General features: G+C 40.9%; 1 protein-coding gene across 1 annotated transcript in view; it reads right to left on the reverse strand.

Moving 5' to 3' along the window:
- The window catches only part of LOC136866853 (dynein axonemal heavy chain 1), a 1,878,455-nt gene that overhangs the window by 986,879 nt on the left and 870,781 nt on the right, over positions 1 to 20,795 (reverse strand). Inside the window, exon 12 of the mRNA XM_068226864.1 lies at positions 507 to 669. Coding sequence (XP_068082965.1) covers positions 507 to 669 — 163 coding nt within the window. The remainder of the gene's footprint in view (positions 1 to 506; positions 670 to 20,795) is intronic.

Consider the following 20,795-nt stretch of genomic DNA (forward strand, 5'->3'; position numbering starts at 1 on the left):
GCTTTCCTACTCTTTGGCTGGCTGCTTCGATTCCGTACATTATGAATCTTTCTTTATCTGTATTGTTGTTTTATTTTGGTTACTATAATCTACATAGATACAAAAACAGTTCGTCCGGATCTCTGGCAACAAAAACCACAAAATCTCTTCAGAGTAGATGATGGCCGCTGAATCCCCACTTTCTGGATGTCAGCTGAGCTGGCTGATATGGAGCTGAATCATTTCAGGAGTTGCACTGGAAGACCCAGGGGCAATCTTAAGAACTGAACTCTGAGACTATAGGGAACTACAAACTACCCCACATAGTGTGTGTGTATAATTGTCGCTTCAACCTTGCCGGTTGCACACTTCAAAACTTCACTCAAGCCACTGAAGGGGGAATTGGTATTGCTCGATTCTGTGTGAACATTGATTGCTTGGCGAAAGCCATCAACATTCTGACACGAAATAATATAAAATAATAACAGAGGCTAAACACCAATAACAAAAGGAAAGGAATCACTTACCCGATCCACCCATTCCTAGGAGAAGAGCATTACCGAGAGGCTGGCGAATAATCCTCGATATACGACACACGTGACAGATGGCATCCATAAACATAACCAGCTTCATTGGAGCGGTAGACATCGAGTTATAGTCCTCCAAGTACTTGTTCAGAACTTCAGTCAACTGAAACGAACCAAATGATGCAAATCAACATAATTTCTTACATACCCGTAAATTAAGGAAACGCTGCTCAGTCTTTCGTAACAGAAATATTTCTTGTCATACACTCATATATATTCGTCCAGTACACATTTCGTCAACTTGCGCAGCTCATTTAGGCTATGTTGTCAGCCTACAAAGCAAAGAATGACGGCCGAGAGATTCCTCGCACTGCCCGCGGGTCACCTCCTTATTTTTATGCCTTCGGGATGAGCAGCGGTCGCTTGGTAGGTCAAGGCCCATTATGGCTATAGCATCATGGTGCTTAAATTAACCCTAAAATCACATCCTGCCACTTTCAAAACACAAACCACATCATGGAGTCCAAGATGTCCCATTTAAAAAGCAAAATTTAGGCTTCTTCTTCTCTTACTGCCGTTTTCTTCAAAACCTGGTGGGGTCACAGGAGTGAATGTAGACTTGGAAAGCAGCACGATTTGTTCTGAGTGATTTCGGACAAAGGAGTTGTGCTACGAAAATGTTGCAAACTTTGGGCTGGGAAGACTTGAGAGTAAGGAGACGAGATGGTCGACTAAGTGATATATTCCAAGCTGTCGATGGAGAGATGGCGTGGAATGACATTAGCAGATGAATAAGCTTGAGCGGACCTTTTAAAACTAGGAAAGATCAAAATCTATGTCGACACTAATACATAAAGAGAGACTGTGAGTTTGTATATAGCCTATGTAACGGATAATCTCAGAAACTACTGGACCGATTTTGAATTTTCTTTCACAATTTTCTTTGCTAGCTGCTTTACGACGCACCGACACAGATAGGTCTTATGGCGACGATGGGGCAGGAAAGGCCTAGGAATGGCAAGGAAGCGGCCGTGGCCTTAATTGAGGTACAGCCCCAGCATTTGTCAGGTGTAAAAATGGGAAACCACGGAAAACCATATTCAGGACTGCCGATAGTGGGGTTCGAACCCACTATCTCCCGGATGCGAGCTCAAAGCTGCGCGCTCCTAACCGCACGGCCAACTCGCTCGTTCTTTTGCAAATTTTGCTGGCAGGACCTAGTGTTTACAGTGCACTATGTCTTCTGGTATGGGCTAGAGCAATTTTGTTACTTTCATTGATCTGTCTCTGTCTTACCCTTGGCTTAGACAATATGAAAGTGACTGAGGTATGAGCGCTGCTAGTAATGCCATTCCTTGTGCAGCCAGTCCCTGCTATGAATGGTGTGAAAATGTTGCTCATAGGGTCGGTTGGTGCATGCATTTCAGTGGGCTTGGCAGACTGATATGTAATAGCAACTTCTGGCTCGGTGAGGAAAGCAACGGGAAACTACCTCACTCCTCATTTCCCTAGTACGCCTCTTCAGTGATGCCTAGGCCATCTATGACAGCTGATGGCAGAGCTGTTGAGGATCCAACCAGCCTTAGGGCTGAAGACTGAACATACATACACCATTCCGAGTAACATAGGCTATGCTTCATCCAGGAATATTACAATGTTCCCGTGAAAACCGACGCATTAGCACCGGCTAGTATAAGCGACATATTGAATTTGTCGTACAAGGATGAGACAACGCTCATTTTAAGCCTTACGACGAGACCACCAAAAACCACGTTTTAAGACATTGAAACTAATCGTTTTCGAGATATTGGCACCTCACTGCCCCGCTGTAGGAATCGAACGAAGAAATGACAGGCCGTAACCAAGGCAACGTCACTTCAAGGGTTCTAGAATACAGGCCTGGTGTTCGAAGTAGGCAAGGCCAATAAGAGATTCTCTTTTAACGTTTTAAATTCATAGATAGCGTTAATCTGCGAGATACTTATTGTTTCTGAATCCAAATTTCCTTGCACTTATTAGCATAATGATTGTGAATTACACCAAAGTGCTTTCGCTATTTACAAGTCGATTTTTAACTAGCGCCCATCTGTCGAAATACTTATGGTTATTGATTACGCTGCCTAAACGATTAGTCCTATTGAACAATGGAGCACACCTAATGATCTTGAAACTCCATTTGCCAGAAAAATGTTTACATCAATTTTCTTCGTATCTCTAATACAGTAATTATCGAGAAAAAAATTATGCCGTGTTTTTGACGGTTGATTATCTTTGGTCTCTTTGTCTTGCTTTCTTTCACGTAAATACTTGACGGACCGTGCTCAAATTTGGCAAGCATACAAAAGGAACCTTTGGTTAGCATATAGGGTAATAACTATTGCAGTGGAAATTCAAAGGGCCCTTCATATGACGCAAGTTATAGGATAATACGTCTGGGAGCCTTAAAAGTGAATACCCTGCCTAAACGGTTATTCTTATTAAATAATGGAGTCAGCGAGTGCACTTAAAAAGGTTTGTCCTCTAAAAAAGTTTGTATCTCCTTCGCAAATCTAACCGTATTCCAGAAAAATGTGCTTTTGGGTTTTATTATCACACTATCTCTTAAGCGGACCCTGTAGTGAAAGAAAATGTTAAACAAGTCAGAGGAAAACGTAAGCCTGGAACCCTTAAAAGTGAATAAGCTGCTTGAACGGTTAGTCCTCTTAAACATTGCAGCAGAGTAGGTGTACTTAAAATTCACTAGGGAAAAATTAAATGTTTATATGAATTTCCTTCGTAACTCTAATCAGTGGTATCTATATCTATTCATACTTCTGTATCTGTACTAATATATAAAGAGAGACTGTGAGTTCGTTTATATGTAACGGGTGATATCAAAAGTTACCGGACCAATTTTGAAACTTCTTTCATTATTTCGGATAACAAAGGCTGTGTATCATCCCGGAGTATCAGCATTTTTCTCGAGTAAGACAAAAAAAACATGCAAGTTGATTAAATCTTACAACGTGTAGACGACTTCATATACAATTCTGTATACTGTAAATGTAGAATTCCATAGATAAGTATGGGCACGTCATCTGGTATGAGTATAAAGTTGGAATTCAAGAGGACAAATTGGTGCAAATATTCATTTATAAGACGGGGAGCAAGGGATTGGAGTAAATTATCACGGGAAATATTCGATAAATTTCTAAATTCTTTGAAAACGTTTAAAAACAGGTCATGTAAATAACTGATAGGAAATGTACCACCTGAGCAACAGCCTTGCATTCATATCGTTTATTGATTGATCGATTAATTGATTGATTAATTGATTAATTAATTTATTAACTGTCTGACTGACTGACTGACTGACTGACTGACTGACTGACCGACCGACTGACTGACTGACTGACTGACTGACTGACTGACCGACTGACCGACTGACTGACTGACCGACTGACTGACTGACCGACTGACTGACTGACTGACTGACTGACTGATGTAATCGCTATTGCGTGTTTTTGTGCTGGTTTGCAGTGTGTTTTGTGTGTGTATGAAGAGGAGGGTGTTGAGACAAAGACAAACACCTAGCCCTCGAATCGGAGAAATTAATTCGGTGATAATAAAATTCACCACTGATCTGGGAATAAAACGTAGGGACCCTCTGAACCATAAGTTACGGCCGTTCGACCAAGGAGCTGAGCCAAAAACCGTAACTTTTCCAACTATTTAAGCACAAGATAAATGTTTATGTTTTATATTATTTCTCTTTTTATTGATTCAGAGTTTAGCATTATAGTTTGTTTTTCTGTTAAATATGAGTGTGTCCAATATTTTTCATCATTGAAATTACTAGTAAAATGGATTATATAATTATCCTGTTATGCATTTTGTAAACAGATGAATTCAAACAACTCTATACTTGAATATCAGCACGAAATAGTATATCATCGCTTATTTTAGTCTTTATGTGCAAGCTTAGATCCTGCCATGTTCGAACCCTCGGCAATGCAAGGGATAATTTTGAAATGAAATATTACGTCTCACTGGTCCGGATTCTACTTAAAACTGGATAAATCGTAACTATAGTCAGGATGTCAACAGCCATGTAACAGTCCAAGCCCGCTTATGAACTACCTTACTCCTCAAAATAATTCATTTCACTTTGTTTTCATGTCCTACGTCAACATAAATTATTTTAGAAAATTTATCTGCGGAAAGCCACGACAGCAACACGCTGTTTGTACAGCTCTCTACCTCAAAGAATGTATCGTTCTATCAGACACAAATATTCAATTCAATATTACATTTATGTGATGGTTAAAGAAAGAAAGGTCTTTAAGAAAACACTGTTACACAAACCACATCACGTTGTCGTACTTGATCCATACGCCCAAGTAAACCACAATGGATTGTAACGGTTCAAATCCTGCTACAAGCATTCATCTGTATTAGTATTATTATTATTATGTTATCTGTGTTATTATTATTATTATTATTATTATTATTATTATTATTATTATTATTATTATTGCATCTTTGGTATCATTGTTGTTGTATCTCTATTATTACTATTATTGTAACTATTATTATTGTTTGATTCATTTCTATAGTCTGATTTCGCTAAATATTAATTATCGCTTGCTTTATTGTAATTAATTTATTCTATATATGTGTGTTTAGCATCAAAATAATGTAAAGTGAGACTACCTGCCTAATATCAGATAAGGATATGTTTTGTGAAAACTTTTGACATTGCAACATATGGTGCAATTCCGTTAGAGTAACTGTCGAGTCACCGCTCTGTCATTGTATGCATTTAGCGATGAGATCACATTTAGAGTGCCTCAGGCTATTTCAACATATGTAAAAAATGTAGCTGGGTGGGAGTGACATATCTATTTGGAGCTCTGCTATGGGTGTTATACCATATGTCAACTGATGGCTATATATATGAGCTGTATCCTATAGCGGAAGTCATTTGGATGGTGAGGCCACAGATGGCCAGTAAGTCAGTTGGATAGTGTAGTTGGTTAGAAGGAGATGAATGGAGAGACTTGCCATGAAGTCGATTGGAGTCAATTGGAAGGAGACGAATGGGGAACAGTGATATGGATACCTAATCGTCAGTGACGAAATGGATTATAATTACGTTCGGAGTGTATTTCGTGCAACTGTTCCATTTAGTTCTTGTGTCAGTTCGGTGACAGCCGAATACTGAGTCGTCGTAATGCAGACTAACAGTTACAGTGAATTATTTGTAAATTTGATTGTGAAGAGTAAATATAATTTCAAGCCATACTATATCTCGTTAGTGAAACTAAAAGGATACATCACAAATTAGGCTTGAGGTACCTATAGATGGTACCAACTCAAAGGAATACGTGATAATAACACTCAAAATGTTCGAGGTACAGTCAAGTGAATGAGGGATAAATTTCTTGTATAAATTTTAAATGCCAGGTCAAGAAGATTTCAAATTTAATTCCTACAGTTTCCTTCACTTGTAATGTCAGATTTTTGGATTATCGCAGTAAATCTCACGTTAAAGTCAATTTTTAAAGAATATATTTTGTTTAGTATCAAATAAATTAATTGTTTCATTTCAATAGTAGATCATATAACCTCACATTTTTATCGGGAAACCGAACGCCAATCTCCTTTTCCCAGAACCTATATGTTATGCTGTCAAAGTAAGCTTATTACACCACACCCTAGAGATATTAAAGACTCTCATTCTATTATCGTTGCATCTATTTGTAGCTGGCGGCCATCAACTATTGTATGTGTAAATAATCAGGTAAGTACTAAGTGTGAGTACATAGTCTGACGATTAAGCATTTTATTTCATGAATATTTTAATATTGAATATATTAATTCAGTTTGATATTTTTAATCAGTGAGTAGATAGTCACAAGATAAAGAAGAATGTTCGACTAATGTTAGCGCTGTACCTATCATTGAAATACTGAAGGTATAGTAAACAATAGCAAGATAAACTTTTATCTTAGAATGATAGGGTCATTGTTCCAGGTTTAAGTTAGGAAAGTGAAGAGCACAGTTTAGGGAAATTATTAGCAAGAAACATACTTCAAAGTAGTTTAAAATACGGAAGTTCACTCTTTTGTTGATAGAGTGTAGGTTCAAACTCGGCAGAGGTAGTTGCAATTTTTAAGGGTGGAAAAAGTAAATTCGGTACTCTGCGCCGTACAATGTCGACATGTAAAATATGTTTGGTGACACATTAATGATGTTTATCCGACAAAATTAATTGACAACTCAGCCATAAGTTTTGTTTTCTCTGCGTATTAACTAGCCAAAACATTTCTGTGATAATCCTTCCTTTTGATCATTGTTGTACTCAGGGACTTCAACGCCCATTTTCTACACCACCAACGTAAAATTTCGAAATTTTAAATACAATCATTACTACGTGTGTGCTAATTAATTGAAGCAGCTAACATTTTTTCCTCGTTCTAAGATTTCATACATGTACTCTGACTTGCTTCCAGTTCCATTATTATCAAACTATTTACCACATATATAAATATGGATTTTCCACCGAAATTGTATAAAAGACAAACTTTTAATGCCATAATAATAATAATAATAATAATAATAATAATAATAATAATAATAATAATAATAATAATAATAAATGCCATGCAGATTACCTGCGTGTCAATTTAGACGTTCCATTTTATTCTACCAGATGGCAGAGATTAGGATCTCTTTTGGGCACTCTATGGCTGAGTATTTAATGAATTTTGACGGGTCAACACCAATTGTGTCATCAGAGATCATTTACATACCGACATCGTACATCATGCAATACCGGACTGACTTTTATTTCCTCCCTTCAAATATTCGACTAGGTCTGCCGAGTATGATCGGGGATCTTCTGATCCCAAGGCAGGCACTCTAGTACTGAGGGATCTATTGTATGACACGTTTTTCCTTCTTCTGAAATTTTAAATCGTTTTTCCGACGTTCTTCTGATCATTTTATAAGCAGATAGAGTGATAATATTACACAATACATTTGCAACTGACGATTAATCATGAAGTCTGGGATTAAGAGCAATAAGGCCATTTAAAAATGCAAGTACTACGAAGCTCACCGTACATTAGTAGTAGTAGTAGTATTTATTCATTCATCATGTCGTTTACATATTTACAGGACTCTGTTTTATATATACATAACTCTTCTAATACATTATTACTTGAGATATTAATCTTATAACTAAACCACATATATTACAGAAGTAGTAGTATTATTATCAACATATTAATACTTAAAATAAATTGAACTTGTAACTATCTCTTGCACACATTAAAATTATTATTATTATTATTATTATTATTATTATTATTATTATTATTATTATTATTATTATTATACCAAATCACACCATCCTCAACAGAGTCGAGTAGATATCAGTAAAATACCACGTAAGGTGAAACCTTGTGTACAACTAGGCAACCATCCTCTATATAACACTAATCAGAGAGAAAAATGGAACGGATCCGACAGTTCGGAAAATGAAGGTGTCGGCCAATGAAAGACAAGGGCCACAAAGGGCGTGAAAATGAAAGACTCCACAGGCCTCGAGTGCTCTAATACCATCGGCGTTGAAACAGAAACAGGAGCTGACCAAGGGAGGTCAGAAAGTACTTTTCACGGATTCGGCCACATCCGGAATCCGGTTGCCCCTGGACGAGGCCTTATCCGGCGAGTGTCGTCACAGCGCGGTGCGGGCTGCTAGCGAAGAGCGTGCCCTTAACCTTATTTGGCTAAGAGCGTACTCTTAACCTTACATGACTTTACGCTGGCTGCGTGTACAGTCTTAACCTTACAGACCTCGCGCTTGACCCTAGGCTTAAGGACCTTAACCTTACATACACAAGTTCGATGCTAAAATGTGCAAGCTTACCCTAACAGCCAACGTGATTATGGTCAAGAGGACAAGCTTAACCTAACAGGCATGGCGTATCCAGAATTAACCTCGCAGATCCCGGGTTCGTCTCCAGGCCTAAGGGCGTTAACCGTACAGACCCTAGCTCGAAGCTTTAATCTAAGAGAATCAAAGTTCAACACACGGGCTAACCGCATAAGAGTGGAAGCTTAACCTAACGGACTTCAAGTTCGATACCCGGGCTAACTGCAGGTCTCAAGTTTCGCTGACCACACATTAACCTAACTTAAACTCCCAGGACTTGGAGCTGAACTTGGAACAAGATGGTGGCTATAAGACTTAATACATATGCTTTATTCATTGGGGCGTAACATTGGAAAGGGACTTAAGGGAGCTTAAAGCTGAATTTTGAACAAAATGGAGGCTATAAAGCTCAATACGTCTGCTTTATTTATAGGGGTGTAATACAGGAAGGTGACCTCGGGGCTCAGAGCTGAACTAGGAACAAGATGGGGCTGTACATGAGACTAGGGAGATGGCGTAAGGCTTAGTACATGTACTTTATTCATAAGGGACGTAATATTTAGGTAGCATCTTTGGGGCTCGCAACTGAACCTAACCTCCCAGGCCAACCGCAAAAATAGTGTAAGCTTAACTTAACAGAATTTAAGTTCGATAGCCGGACTAACCACATAAAAGTGCTAACCATAACTGGGCTGAGCATGTAACATAATGAGGCCACACTGTTTTTGACACGCAGTGATCACGGTGGTCATGGATATGCATGTTTAGACTTTTCGCTATCAGGCTCTCTCTCTTGTAAATTCAAGTCTTTATATATGCTGTGAGTAGATATTGTTTTACTTGGTCTATAAGATACTGTAACAGAGAGTTGCTCGCTTTGTAGTTCATCATGACAAGGACGTTGATAGTTGATACTCAAGGCTTTAAAGTAAACGGAAACAAATTTGTGTTCAAAAAGGTAGCTATGTTGGACTGCGCTGTGTTGTGGGCACCAAAAGCCGTGAGTTTAGTATTTAGCCCACCTTCTACTTACTGCTTGCAAACGGATGAAGATAAAAGGCAGACGCAATGGGTGAAACATCATTTAGGACTTCGGCGGGAAAAAAAAAAGGATTTCCATATCGCTTTCTAGCTATGATCTTGAACATTCATTTCTAAAGAGCAGATCTAGTGTTTGTAAAGGGTTCGCAGAGTCTCTAAGAAGAATACCTGCTAAACCGAGATTGTCATTGAAACATTTACAAATCATTCGTCATCTTCTTCTTGATCTTCATCTTCATCTTCTTCTTACCGTTTCTACCTTATTGGCGCAGGGTCTTCTATTGGGTTCACCGATCTCCACTTTATTCTATCCAGTGCGTCATTCGGATTCAGCTGCGCACAACGCAGGTCTTCTTGTATCCGATCAAGCCAGCGTTTCTTGAGCAGACCGTATGTTTAATTTCTAGGCGCAAGAGATGCAGAGCTGTCTTCGCCTTATATGCTTCTTCGCTGTGCAGAATATGGCTCTACCATCGGATTCTAACTTCGCGAATCTTGTCCATGATCGGAGCAATGCTTGGTCTTGATGGGGTCCAATCGGGTTTGACCAAATGACCAGGGAGGCATGCGTACCTACGTAACATGGAGAGTTTGTTCATGTTTGACTGTTATCGGCCAGCATTTGGGGCCGTACGAAGCAACTGGTCGAAGGACAATCTTGTAAACTGGGTGTCCGTCGATCACAGAGAACTCCAGAAGTCTGCCGCCATTTCATCCAAGCCACATTGCCTCGAACACGGGCATTTATAAAAGCACAGCATTTAAAATGACCTTAAGTAACGAAAGTGAATGGCATTGTTGACAACATACAAGAGTGGAAGGAAACAAAGTCAAGTGAAGCTCTTCAAATGGCTGAAGTATTCAGACATTAGTATGTAAAGATTTGTTAGTAACAGGGATAATGTCCAGATAGAGGGGATGACTAATGCTAAATATGATAACAATGACATTTACAATAAGATTCAAAAGTTGAAAACTAGAAAAGCAGCTGGAATTGATAAGATTTCTAGGGAAACACTAAAGACAATGGGCTGGGATATAGTACCATACCTGACGTACTTATTTGGTTATTATTTGTGTACCGGGTGGTACACCTCTACGCCGCTAATTTAAATGCGCGCCAGTTAAAACTCCTCTGCTGGAGGAAGTCTGAACTTTATTGACGTTATTAATTTTCTACCTTCTCAGAAGATGTCACTACCTGTAAATTTTGGAGTTTTAGAACTGTGTCACTTTTGATGTGTTTTTGTTTCGCTTGAAGTAAGAAGTGTGAACTTTCTCTTCTAGAGGACACTACTGAAGATCTACAATAGTGCAACCTAGTGCGGAGTCAAAGAACTATTTTTTTTGGAGAAAATTTAATTTCAAGAGTTTGTTCTTTGTTAAATTTCTTTCTGTCATTGTTTAAGTTGGTAATATTTACCCCTTTCTTCCCCTTGTTATGAATGTATCCAATCCCGAATTTCTTCTATTAATTTCTGACCAATCTGGTGTATCTTCCCCCAACTTGAATCTGTTGCGGGGTCCTACCCAATAAAGAGTTTGTGGGAGGGTGTTTTCTTTCCCCTAACGCCTAGAACCTTCCGCGAGAGGATATAAACTGCTGATTTTCGGGTCTCCGGGCCACTTCTGTTCCATCTGTCAGTGTGTTAAGTACATAGCAGGGGGCGGGAAGCGCCTCTTTCTTCTCCAGCCGTTCAACACAAGGTAATGGCCGATTAATAACTTCTTTCTTTGCTAGCTCAGCAGTTTAACTTTCGGGGCGGGTTCTAAGCGTTCAACCATGTAACCTTTTCCTAAAATGTAACTTCTCGTTTCATCTATTCTCTTGTAAAACAACATATTGGGATAGAGAGTGCTTAACCCTCTCGAGCTCCCACTCACATCGTCTTGAGGTGAACTTATTTTTCTCAACCAATTCTTCCGTAATGTAATGTAAATTGCTATTAAGTCACCTCTGTAGTATGGGATTAGCCCTTGTATTAACGGCCTAGTGCCAAGTAGGTCTTAAGCAAAGTGCATTAGGAGTGCAAGTTCGCCTCCTCTCAAATTATATTTTAGAGGTCATGTATTAATCTTCTTGTCATTTAACAGACCTCAGTTGGTTGGGTATTTTGCCCCTGTGTATATGTCCTTTGAGGACGGCTTAAAGGTGGAGTTCGGAGTGGCCTATGATAGGCTTGTATTTTAGGGGGAAGTTGCCCTTTTTTTTGAAAATTGTGTTTCTGCCTCAAGGAGGCTTTTGGATGTAATTGGAAGCAGATGTTTCTGGCATGTTTGGGGGGTTTTCGGCCCCTTTGTTGTATGGTGTTCATTGTAAGGTTGGGCTCATTGCTCAAGAATTATGTTTCTGACTTTTGAAGCCCCAAATGGGGTACCTATGTAAATGTATTTGTCAATCGTGTTTCGGCTACTAAGTACCTGTTCTATTTGTTGTTACCTAATTTTGAAAAGAAAATATAACCTTGTTAAATTTTAAAATTAATTTCACTTTAGTAGCTTGAGACCCGTTCACCACCCCGCACCTTCTTTCATGCATAACTACCACCAAAACACGGTAACAAGTGGTAGCAGAGCGTGGTTAAATGGGTCTCAATTTAGCCCCTTTTGACGGCTATACATTGTTTTGATCCGAACTCTAACCATTTTCTCAGTTGCTGGAATTTTTTGACCTTTTCAAAATTGGTCTGTCATCATGCCCGGCCCTCGCGATGTTCTCCTTCTTAACTATTTGCGCAAGGAGGAGTTGATCTATGAATTAACCATCAGAAATGTGCAATCTGGAGGCACGGTTGCAATAGACACTAACAAGCTTAGAGAGTCCCTTGATTTGCCCATTTCCATCCCCAATTTGGGAGAGAAAGAAATTGACGACTATCTTTCCACGATCACGGAGAATATTACTGGGCTAGCTTCTGTAGTTAGTTTTTTTGATGAAAATGATCCGTCTCCTAATCAAATTAAGCGTGTGCAAGGCAGGCTATATCATTTTTCGAATAGGGTTAACGATCTGTTGTCTCTAAAACTGAATGACGTTCAGAGGAAGGAAGCTAGTACGCTCCTGGAAAATATTTCTGAATTATCTAGTAAGGTCACTCAATTGTTAACTGGGGAAGTTCCTCCCAAATCTGATCAGCCCACCATAGTGAATGTAGGTAGCGAGGAAGAACCTGCTAAGGGAGAAGTAAATAGGAAAACCATCGCTGCTCAAACTATCTCTGCCCCATTGGACAACGAGTCTGAACGCCGTGCATCGCTGAGTAACATCCGTTCTGAATTAACTTCCTTGCCATTGAAACCTTTACCTACTATGTCACCCGGGTTTAGTAGCTTGCCTCATCCATTGGCAATGTTGCTCAGAGGTATATCTAAGTTTTCCGTTAATACCACCAGTGACGTAATTTCATTTTTAAGATTTCTAGTGGAATTTCAGGATCATGCCCTTGTTTTTTCTCTTTCTCCATGTCAAATCTTGCAAATTATCTATCCGTATGCTATTGGTATTCTCTCTGACAAAATAGTTAGAGCCATTGCCGAGCAATCTTCTATTGAGGATTTCCATGCCCATTTGCTAGCTAACTTCATCCCGGCTAGGGCCAGGTCCTCCCTTATTCAGAAGTACTATTATCGTGTACAGCGCTTGGATGAAAACTTGGCTGATTTCATACAGGACATTAAGTTTTATACTAGGGTGTTTGCCCTTCATTTTCCTGAAGATCAGATTGTACAGGCTATTGTAGAGGGAATTTCACCTCCCTATAGGTCATATTTGTGTTTCGCGGCGTGCCCGCAAACTTTCTCGGAACTTGAAGCATTGGCCGTCTCAGCGGAAGGAGTTAGATACGCCGATTCTTTGCGTGTCGCGAAAGAACCCCCGCCTTCCTTTAGTAACACTCGGCCTCCACCTCGCCGACCAGTCAATCCCCGTAAATGTTATGCTTGCGGGTCGCCTGACCATCTGCGCGACAAGTGTCCTCTGATCAAGTCTAGTAGGGCAAATAATGGAGCGGGTTCATCACAAGGCTGTTTTAAATGTGGGGCTTTCTCACATATCGCAAAGAATTGTCCCAATTCGAATAGCACCCCCTCCTGCTCAACTTTTGGTGTAACTTCCAACAACAATCAAAAGTGACTAGTGGCGGCGGCTGAGTCAACTAATTCTGCTTCCCAAGGCTCAGCCCCTGGCAAAAAGGTCGAGAATTCAGGGAACGATAAGTCTTCGAATACATCTCTTGAATGCCCCAAAGAGTGTCTTAGGATTGCGGCGGATACCCCTGCACCTGTTCCTTTTCTTAAGATTGAGTTAAATAACGAGCCTATAACAGCTCTCTTAGATTCAGGCAGTGTTTGTTCGATTATTTCGGCTGAATGGTATTCTAAATTGAAATCGGTTTGTAAACTTCCTGACTATGTCTCTTCTCCTGTTCAATACGTTTCGGCTAATTCATCTCCATTAGAAATTCTAGGTTCCTTACTGGTCAAGATTCGTATTTTTAAGTTTACATGGAAAATTAAATTGTTTGTGGCTAAGCACCTGTCTTGCCCCATCATACTGGGAGCGGACTTTATTTCTCACACTGGTCTTGTGCTCGATCTCCAGTCTAGGTCGTGCACATTCAAATTTGCTTCTAGTTGTAAAATACCACTATTAAAGTGTAATTCTGTGTCATGTTCTTCTATTTCGCCTACCCAGGATGAGATGTTGTTAGACCTTAGACATCTACCTGAGGAGCAGGCTGATAGTATTCGCAAACTGTGTCAGTCGTTTCCCGAGGTGTTCTCTGATACTCTTGGTGTTACTGACCTTATTGAATACAAAATTGAGGTCACGGATTCGATTCCTGTCCGTTTTCCACCTTATAGGCTATCTCCACCTAAAATGAAGGCTCTGAAAGAAATTATCGATCAGATGTTGAAGGATGGTATTATTAGGCCCTCTAAGTCGGCGTATTCATCGCCTATTTTGCTAGTCCCGAAACCCCAAGGAGGCTTCAGGCCTGTCATTGATTACAGGGCTCTCAATCGGAAGGTGGTGTTGCAATCTGTGCCCCTTCCTGACCTTCATTCTTGTTTTTCATGGTTTCGTAAGGCCAAGTTCTTCACCATCTTGGACTTAAATCAGGCCTATAATCAAATTCCCCTTGCCGAAGAGTCTAAACACCTTACAGCGTTTGCCACGGACTGGAATTTATATGAATACAACCGCGTGCCTTTCGGGCTCCCTACGGGAGCAGCTGTGCTCACTAGGCTACTAGATAGGGTTTTCTCCGACATCAAATTCGAGTACTTATATCACTACTTAGATGATGTCGTCGTATTTTCAGAGACTTTTGAAGAACATCTTGATCATCTGCGAGAAGTTCTCGATCGCCTTCGTAAGGCTGGGTTAACCGATAAGTTGTCCAAGGTTGCCTTTGCTAAGCCCTCTATGTCATTCCTAGGGCATATTGTGTCACCCGATGGTGTAGCAGTCGATCATTCTAGAACACAGGCCATCCGTGATTTTAAACCTCCCAAGGACATTAAAGGTATCGCCAGGTTCATTGGTATGGTGAATTTCTTCAGAAAGTTCATTCCTAACTTTGCTAATAGAGCGGCGCCCTTAAACCTTCTTCGTAGGAAAGGCATCAAATTCGAGTGGGGCCCTTCTCAACAAGCCGCTTTTGAAGACCTGAAATTAGCTCTCTGTAATGCCCCTGTCCTTGCTATGCCTGATTTCTCAAAGAAATTCATCGTCCAAACGGACGCGTCATCGTCAGCTGTAGCTGCAGTCCTTCTTCAAGAGACTGAACTAGGGAGGCGACCCATCGCCTATGCATCTAGGACTCTATCGGCTCAAGAACCCAAGTATTCCATCTATGAGCTCGAAGGTTTGGCAGTCTTATTCGCCTTAGAAAAGTTCCGTCTCTATCTGGAACACGTCAAATTCGACCTGGAGACAGATAATCAAGCATTAAGCTGGGTCTTAGGTAGGCCGCGTCGTACTGGTCGTATAGCCCGCTGGGCTATTCGTATTTCCGCCTTCCAGTTTGATGTTAGACATATCAGAGGTACCGAAAATGTTGTTGCTGATGGACTCAGCCGTATGTTTCATAACGACGTCGAGACCCACGAACCGGTCGACAGTTCATCACCTTCCGAGTCCATACTATCTGGTGTTAATGCCATCTTAACAGATGCTCCCATGCTTTTTAGGGATATTGAGAAATACCAACGTGAAGATCCGACGCTGGCTCCGATAATGGAAATCCTTTCTTCTGGGGAACATGTTGTCCCTTATGTTCTGAGGAATGGTGTTTTATGTTGCCCTTCGAGGCATGACAAGATGATGAAAGTTGTCGTTCCAGCCGTTCTGGTACCTATGATCTTCAAGTATTATCATGAGACCCCACTAGGAGGGCATCTGGGTATCTTTAAAACTCGTGAAAAGATTCGTGAAATGTTCATCTGGAAAGGTATGGACGGCGAAATTCGTGAACTTGTAAAAGCTTGTAAATCTTGTTTGCTCAGTAAACCAACCATGTCCACCAAGGTAGGCCTCTTGTCTTCGCATCAAGCATCGCGCCCCATGGAACGCCTGTATATTGATTATGTAGGACCCTTCCCCCAGTCAAAGGGAAATGCCAACAAATTCATCTTTGTATGTGTAGATGGTTTTACAAGATTTTCGTGGTTATTTCCGACTAAGCTGGCTACCGCTCAGTCTACAATTACTTGCTTAAATTCTATTTTTGCTTCTTTTGGTCCGTGCCAATATCTTGTATCTGATAATGCTAAGGCTTTTACATCTAATTTATTTCGTAAATTCTGTTTTGACTTATCCATCTCTCATGTAACTACTTCTGCTTATTACCCTCAACCATCTCTGGCTGAACGGGTTAATCGTAATCTCAGGTCCGCACTGATTGCCTATCATCATGATGATCATTCCAGGTGGGACACGTCCCTGCATTGGTTAGCTTTTGCTTTGAATTCAGCGGTTCATGAATCTCACAAGTGTACTCCAGCTTCTTTGATGTTTAAGTTTGTTCCCAACACGCCGCTCTCTAACCTCTGGTCTCTGAGTGACATTCTACCCGAGACAATAGATCCGGATGACATTAAAGATCTTTGGAAGAAGGCTAAAGCTAATCTTAAAGTATCTCATGAAAAGGTTAGGGAAAGGTATGATCGTGGACGGAGACCCACCCCTTTAAAGGTAGGTGACCAAGTAATGGTCAAAAATTTTGTTCCCGCGGGCAAGCTTGCCCCCAGATTTCATGGGCCTTGTATAATTCTCGATTTCCTCACCCCGGTTACGTTGTTATTAAGCAATCCAGCCACCGAGAGGATATTTAGGGTTCACCTGTCACAGGTGAAACCAGTGTAAATTTTGTGTCAACTTGCTTCATATAATTTGAAAGGAATATGAAGGTTATATTTTTTTTTTGAGTTCAACTTTTAAGGCTTTCTGCCCCTTCTATAATATTTTGTCTTATATGTAAGCCTCTTGTAAAACCTTCCCCGATCCGTTAAACTGCCATTCTGTCCTTGCCTCGGCCATTACCACGCTCCCGTCTCCTGCTCCACCTTACACAGTGGCTTAACTTATGCCATGGATATTTGCACGCCGCTGGCCCCTCAACCTCTCCACAAGCCTGTACCCTCAAAGAAGATGATAGTCCAACACAATTCTGCCGCCAAGCTTTAATGTTTCAGTGCCCCCGCAGCCGCGCGACGCCGTGCAGCTACTGGAGCAGAGGACGGGCCCCCTCGGCCCCAGCGAAGACGACGTGTGCACGGCGAGCTGGAGCTCTCCTCCCGGCCAAGGCTGATGTGCGGCGCACGACCTGCTACTTGCCCGCGGCCTGTATATGTTCACCGCGGGCGCGGCGTGCTTCAACACCTCTGCTCCCCTCATAGTGCGGGCGAGCGGTATCTCAGGGTACTTGAGGGGTCCGAGCGGCCTCCTTTGGACGCAAGCTGCAACGGCCGGTCTGGCCATCCAACTTAGCCTACATCAACTACATGGACAGTCACTATAAGAGATGACTACACTTGGGAATTCAACAACAAATTTGGTGGACATTGCAAAATTTTTCATCACCTTTTAAAAGATTATCTTCAGAAATTCGCCTTCTACAAACATAAAAACCTTACGTTACCAATTACAACAAAAATTTTGGAACTGAATTAAGAAATTTCTCAAATACTTCTGCAATTTATTTTAATATCAACATCAAAACTTGGACCTTATTTTCAAACAAAAGTTTATGTTCTTCTGTGTTACCCCTTGGAGGAACTTTTGGGGGGGGGGGAGGTCTGTACCGGGTGGTACACCTCCACGCCGCTAATTTAAATGCGCGCCAGTTAAAACTCCTCTGCTGGAGGAAGTCTGAACTTTACTGACGTTATTAATTTTCTACCTTCTCAGAAGATGTCACTACCTGTAAATTTTGGAGTTTTAGAACTGTGTCACTTTTGATGTGTTTTTGTTTCGCTTGAAGTAAGAAGTGTGAACTTTCTCTTCTAGAGGACACTACTGAAGATCTACAATAGTGCAACCTAGTGCGGAGTCAAAGAACTATTTTTTTTGGAGAAAATTTAATTTCAAGAGTTTGTTCTTTGTTAAATTTCTTTCTGTCATTGTTTAAGTTGGTAATATTTACCCCTTTCTTCCCCTTGTTATGAATGTATCCAATCCCGAATTTCTTCTATTAATTTCTGACCAATCTGGTGTATCTTCCCCCAACTTGAATCTGTTGCGGGGTCCTACCCAATAAAGAGTTTGTGGGAGGGTGTTTTCTTTCCCCTAACGCCTAGAACCTTCCGCGAGAGGATATAAACTGCTGATTTTCGGGTCTCCGGGCCACTTCTGTTCCATCTGTCAGTGTGTTAAGTACATAGCAGGGGGCGGGAAGCGCCTCTTTCTTCTCCAGCCGTTCAACACAAGGTAATGGCCGATTAATAACTTCTTTCTTTGCTAGCTCAGCAGTTTAACTTTCGGGGCGGGTTCTAAGCGTTCAACCATGTAACCTTTTCCTAAAATGTAACTTCTCGTTTCATCTATTCTCTTGTAAAACAACATATTGGGATAGAGAGTGCTTAACCCTCTCGAGCTCCCACTCACATCGTCTTGAGGTGAACTTATTTTTCTCAACCAATTCTTCCGTAATGTAATGTAAATTGCTATTAAGTCACCTCTGTAGTATGGGATTAGCCCTTGTATTAACGGCCTAGTGCCAAGTAGGTCTTAAGCAAAGTGCATTAGGAGTGCAAGTTCGCCTCCTCTCAAATTATATTTTAGAGGTCATGTATTAATCTTCTTGTCATTTAACAGACCTCAGTTGGTTGGGTATTTTGCCCCTGTGTATATGTCCTTTGAGGACGGCTTAAAGGTGGAGTTCGGAGTGGCCTATGATAGGCTTGTATTTTAGGGGGAAGTTGCCCTTTTTTTTGAAAATTGTGTTTCTGCCTCAAGGAGGCTTTTGGATGTAATTGGAAGCAGATGTTTCTGGCATGTTTGGGGGGTTTTCGGCCCCTTTGTTGTATGGTGTTCATTGTAAGGTTGGGCTCATTGCTCAAGAATTATGTTTCTGACTTTTGAAGCCCCAAATGGGGTACCTATGTAAATGTATTTGTCAATCGTGTTTCGGCTACTAAGTACCTGTTCTATTTGTTGTTACCTAATTTTGAAAAGAAAATATAACCTTGTTAAATTTTAAAATTAATTTCACTTTAGTAGCTTGAGACCCGTTCACCACCCCGCACCTTCTTTCATGCATAACTACCACCAAAACACGGTAACAATTTGTATGAAGGAGTTATACCAAATGACTGGAGAGTTGCTACAGTAGCCCCTGTGTATAAAGAAAAGGGTGATAAACAGTCTAGCCTAAGTAAGCACCGGGAACGGACGTGCCATGTTGAGTGTGCCGGGTGAGTGTAGTAAGAGTGGGGAGCGGACGGGTCGAGTGGAGTGTGACGAGGAAGATGATCGGCATACAGCAATATAGGGTTTTTAGAAGAAGATGGCAGGGAAGAAGGAAGAAAGAATCAACCAAAAGTAAGGAATGTAAATTGGAGATGGGTTTGAAGGGTGATATGCTGTTGGTGGCAGCGGTGGGTATTGTGTTGCTGGTTAATGGGGGCGTGGAAGAAAATCCAGGCCCTCAGAGCAGTGGCAACATGAGCTGGGAGGACATAGAAGTTATAAGGAAAGTGGTTAAGGAGGTAATGGGGGAAATCTGTCCGTTTGAACAGTTAAAACAGACGATACAAGAGCAAGTTCAGGAACACGCAAAGACGAGGCTATGGATTCAGGAAAACGCGTACGAAACTAAAGGAAAAGTGGAAAAGAGTGAGAGAGAAATTGTATTACCAAGGGAGAAAATAAAATATATAGAAGTGGGGGTGATGATGTTGAAGAAAGAAATAGTAGCTAACTGTTAAGAACGTAGTAAGAAATCCATACTTATTTACGGTGTGCAGGAAGAGAAGGCATAAGATAAAGTGGACGTTATTCATAAAGTGGTAGATATCATTCAGAATAAAATGAAAATTAACTTTAGTGAGGTCGATGTAGATGACGTTGAGAGAGTAGGTAAGGTGAGGGGGCGCAGATCTATAAAAGTGACACTGCTATCCACATTGATGGTGGACATAGTGTCCAGAAATGCCAGAAATCTACAGAATGAAAAATGTGGATTAAGAGGGGTATGAGAAGAGATGTGAATAAGAGTTACAAAATTTTAAAGAAACATCTACTGAGGGCAAGACTGCAAGTGTTAAGGGCGCATGTGAGGGGCTAGATACTGGTGGTGACCAATGGGTAATGTACTCAAAATTGCACAGTGACGAAACTTCAGGCATTGGAGGAGTGCCTAAAGCATGATGAAATTAGTAGGACCGGCGAGGTCATGCATAATAGAAAGAGAGGAGCACAGAGTAACAGTCAGATCATGGAAGCGGTTATAGAAGAAATCAGGGAGAGTGACAGTAGAGTATAGAGGCGGTGGCAGAAAGACACAGGGAAGTGCTGATAGCCGCGATGGTAGAAGGGATCAGGGGAGTGCTGGAGGAGGGAAGAACACAAGAAAAGCCAAGTTGTCACACACATAGGGAAAATAATGGTTTGAGGGAGGAGGCAGACGCAAGAGGAACTATGATTAAAGGAAGAAGTTTGAGTCTAAAGGTACTGTGAGGCAAGAAGGGTAAAAGTGAGGAAGACATAGTGACAAGAAGTAAAAAGTCAAGTAGCATTATTAAGTTAGGTAATGGTGTCATGTATAATTAGATTGGAAGGTATAGTGTGATTAAGGTTAAGCAGACGAGTTGGGAGTGGTGGT

Source organism: Anabrus simplex, chromosome 3 (genome assembly GCF_040414725.1).
Source record: "Anabrus simplex isolate iqAnaSimp1 chromosome 3, ASM4041472v1, whole genome shotgun sequence".
NCBI classification, from domain to species: Eukaryota; Metazoa; Arthropoda; class Insecta; order Orthoptera; family Tettigoniidae; genus Anabrus; species Anabrus simplex.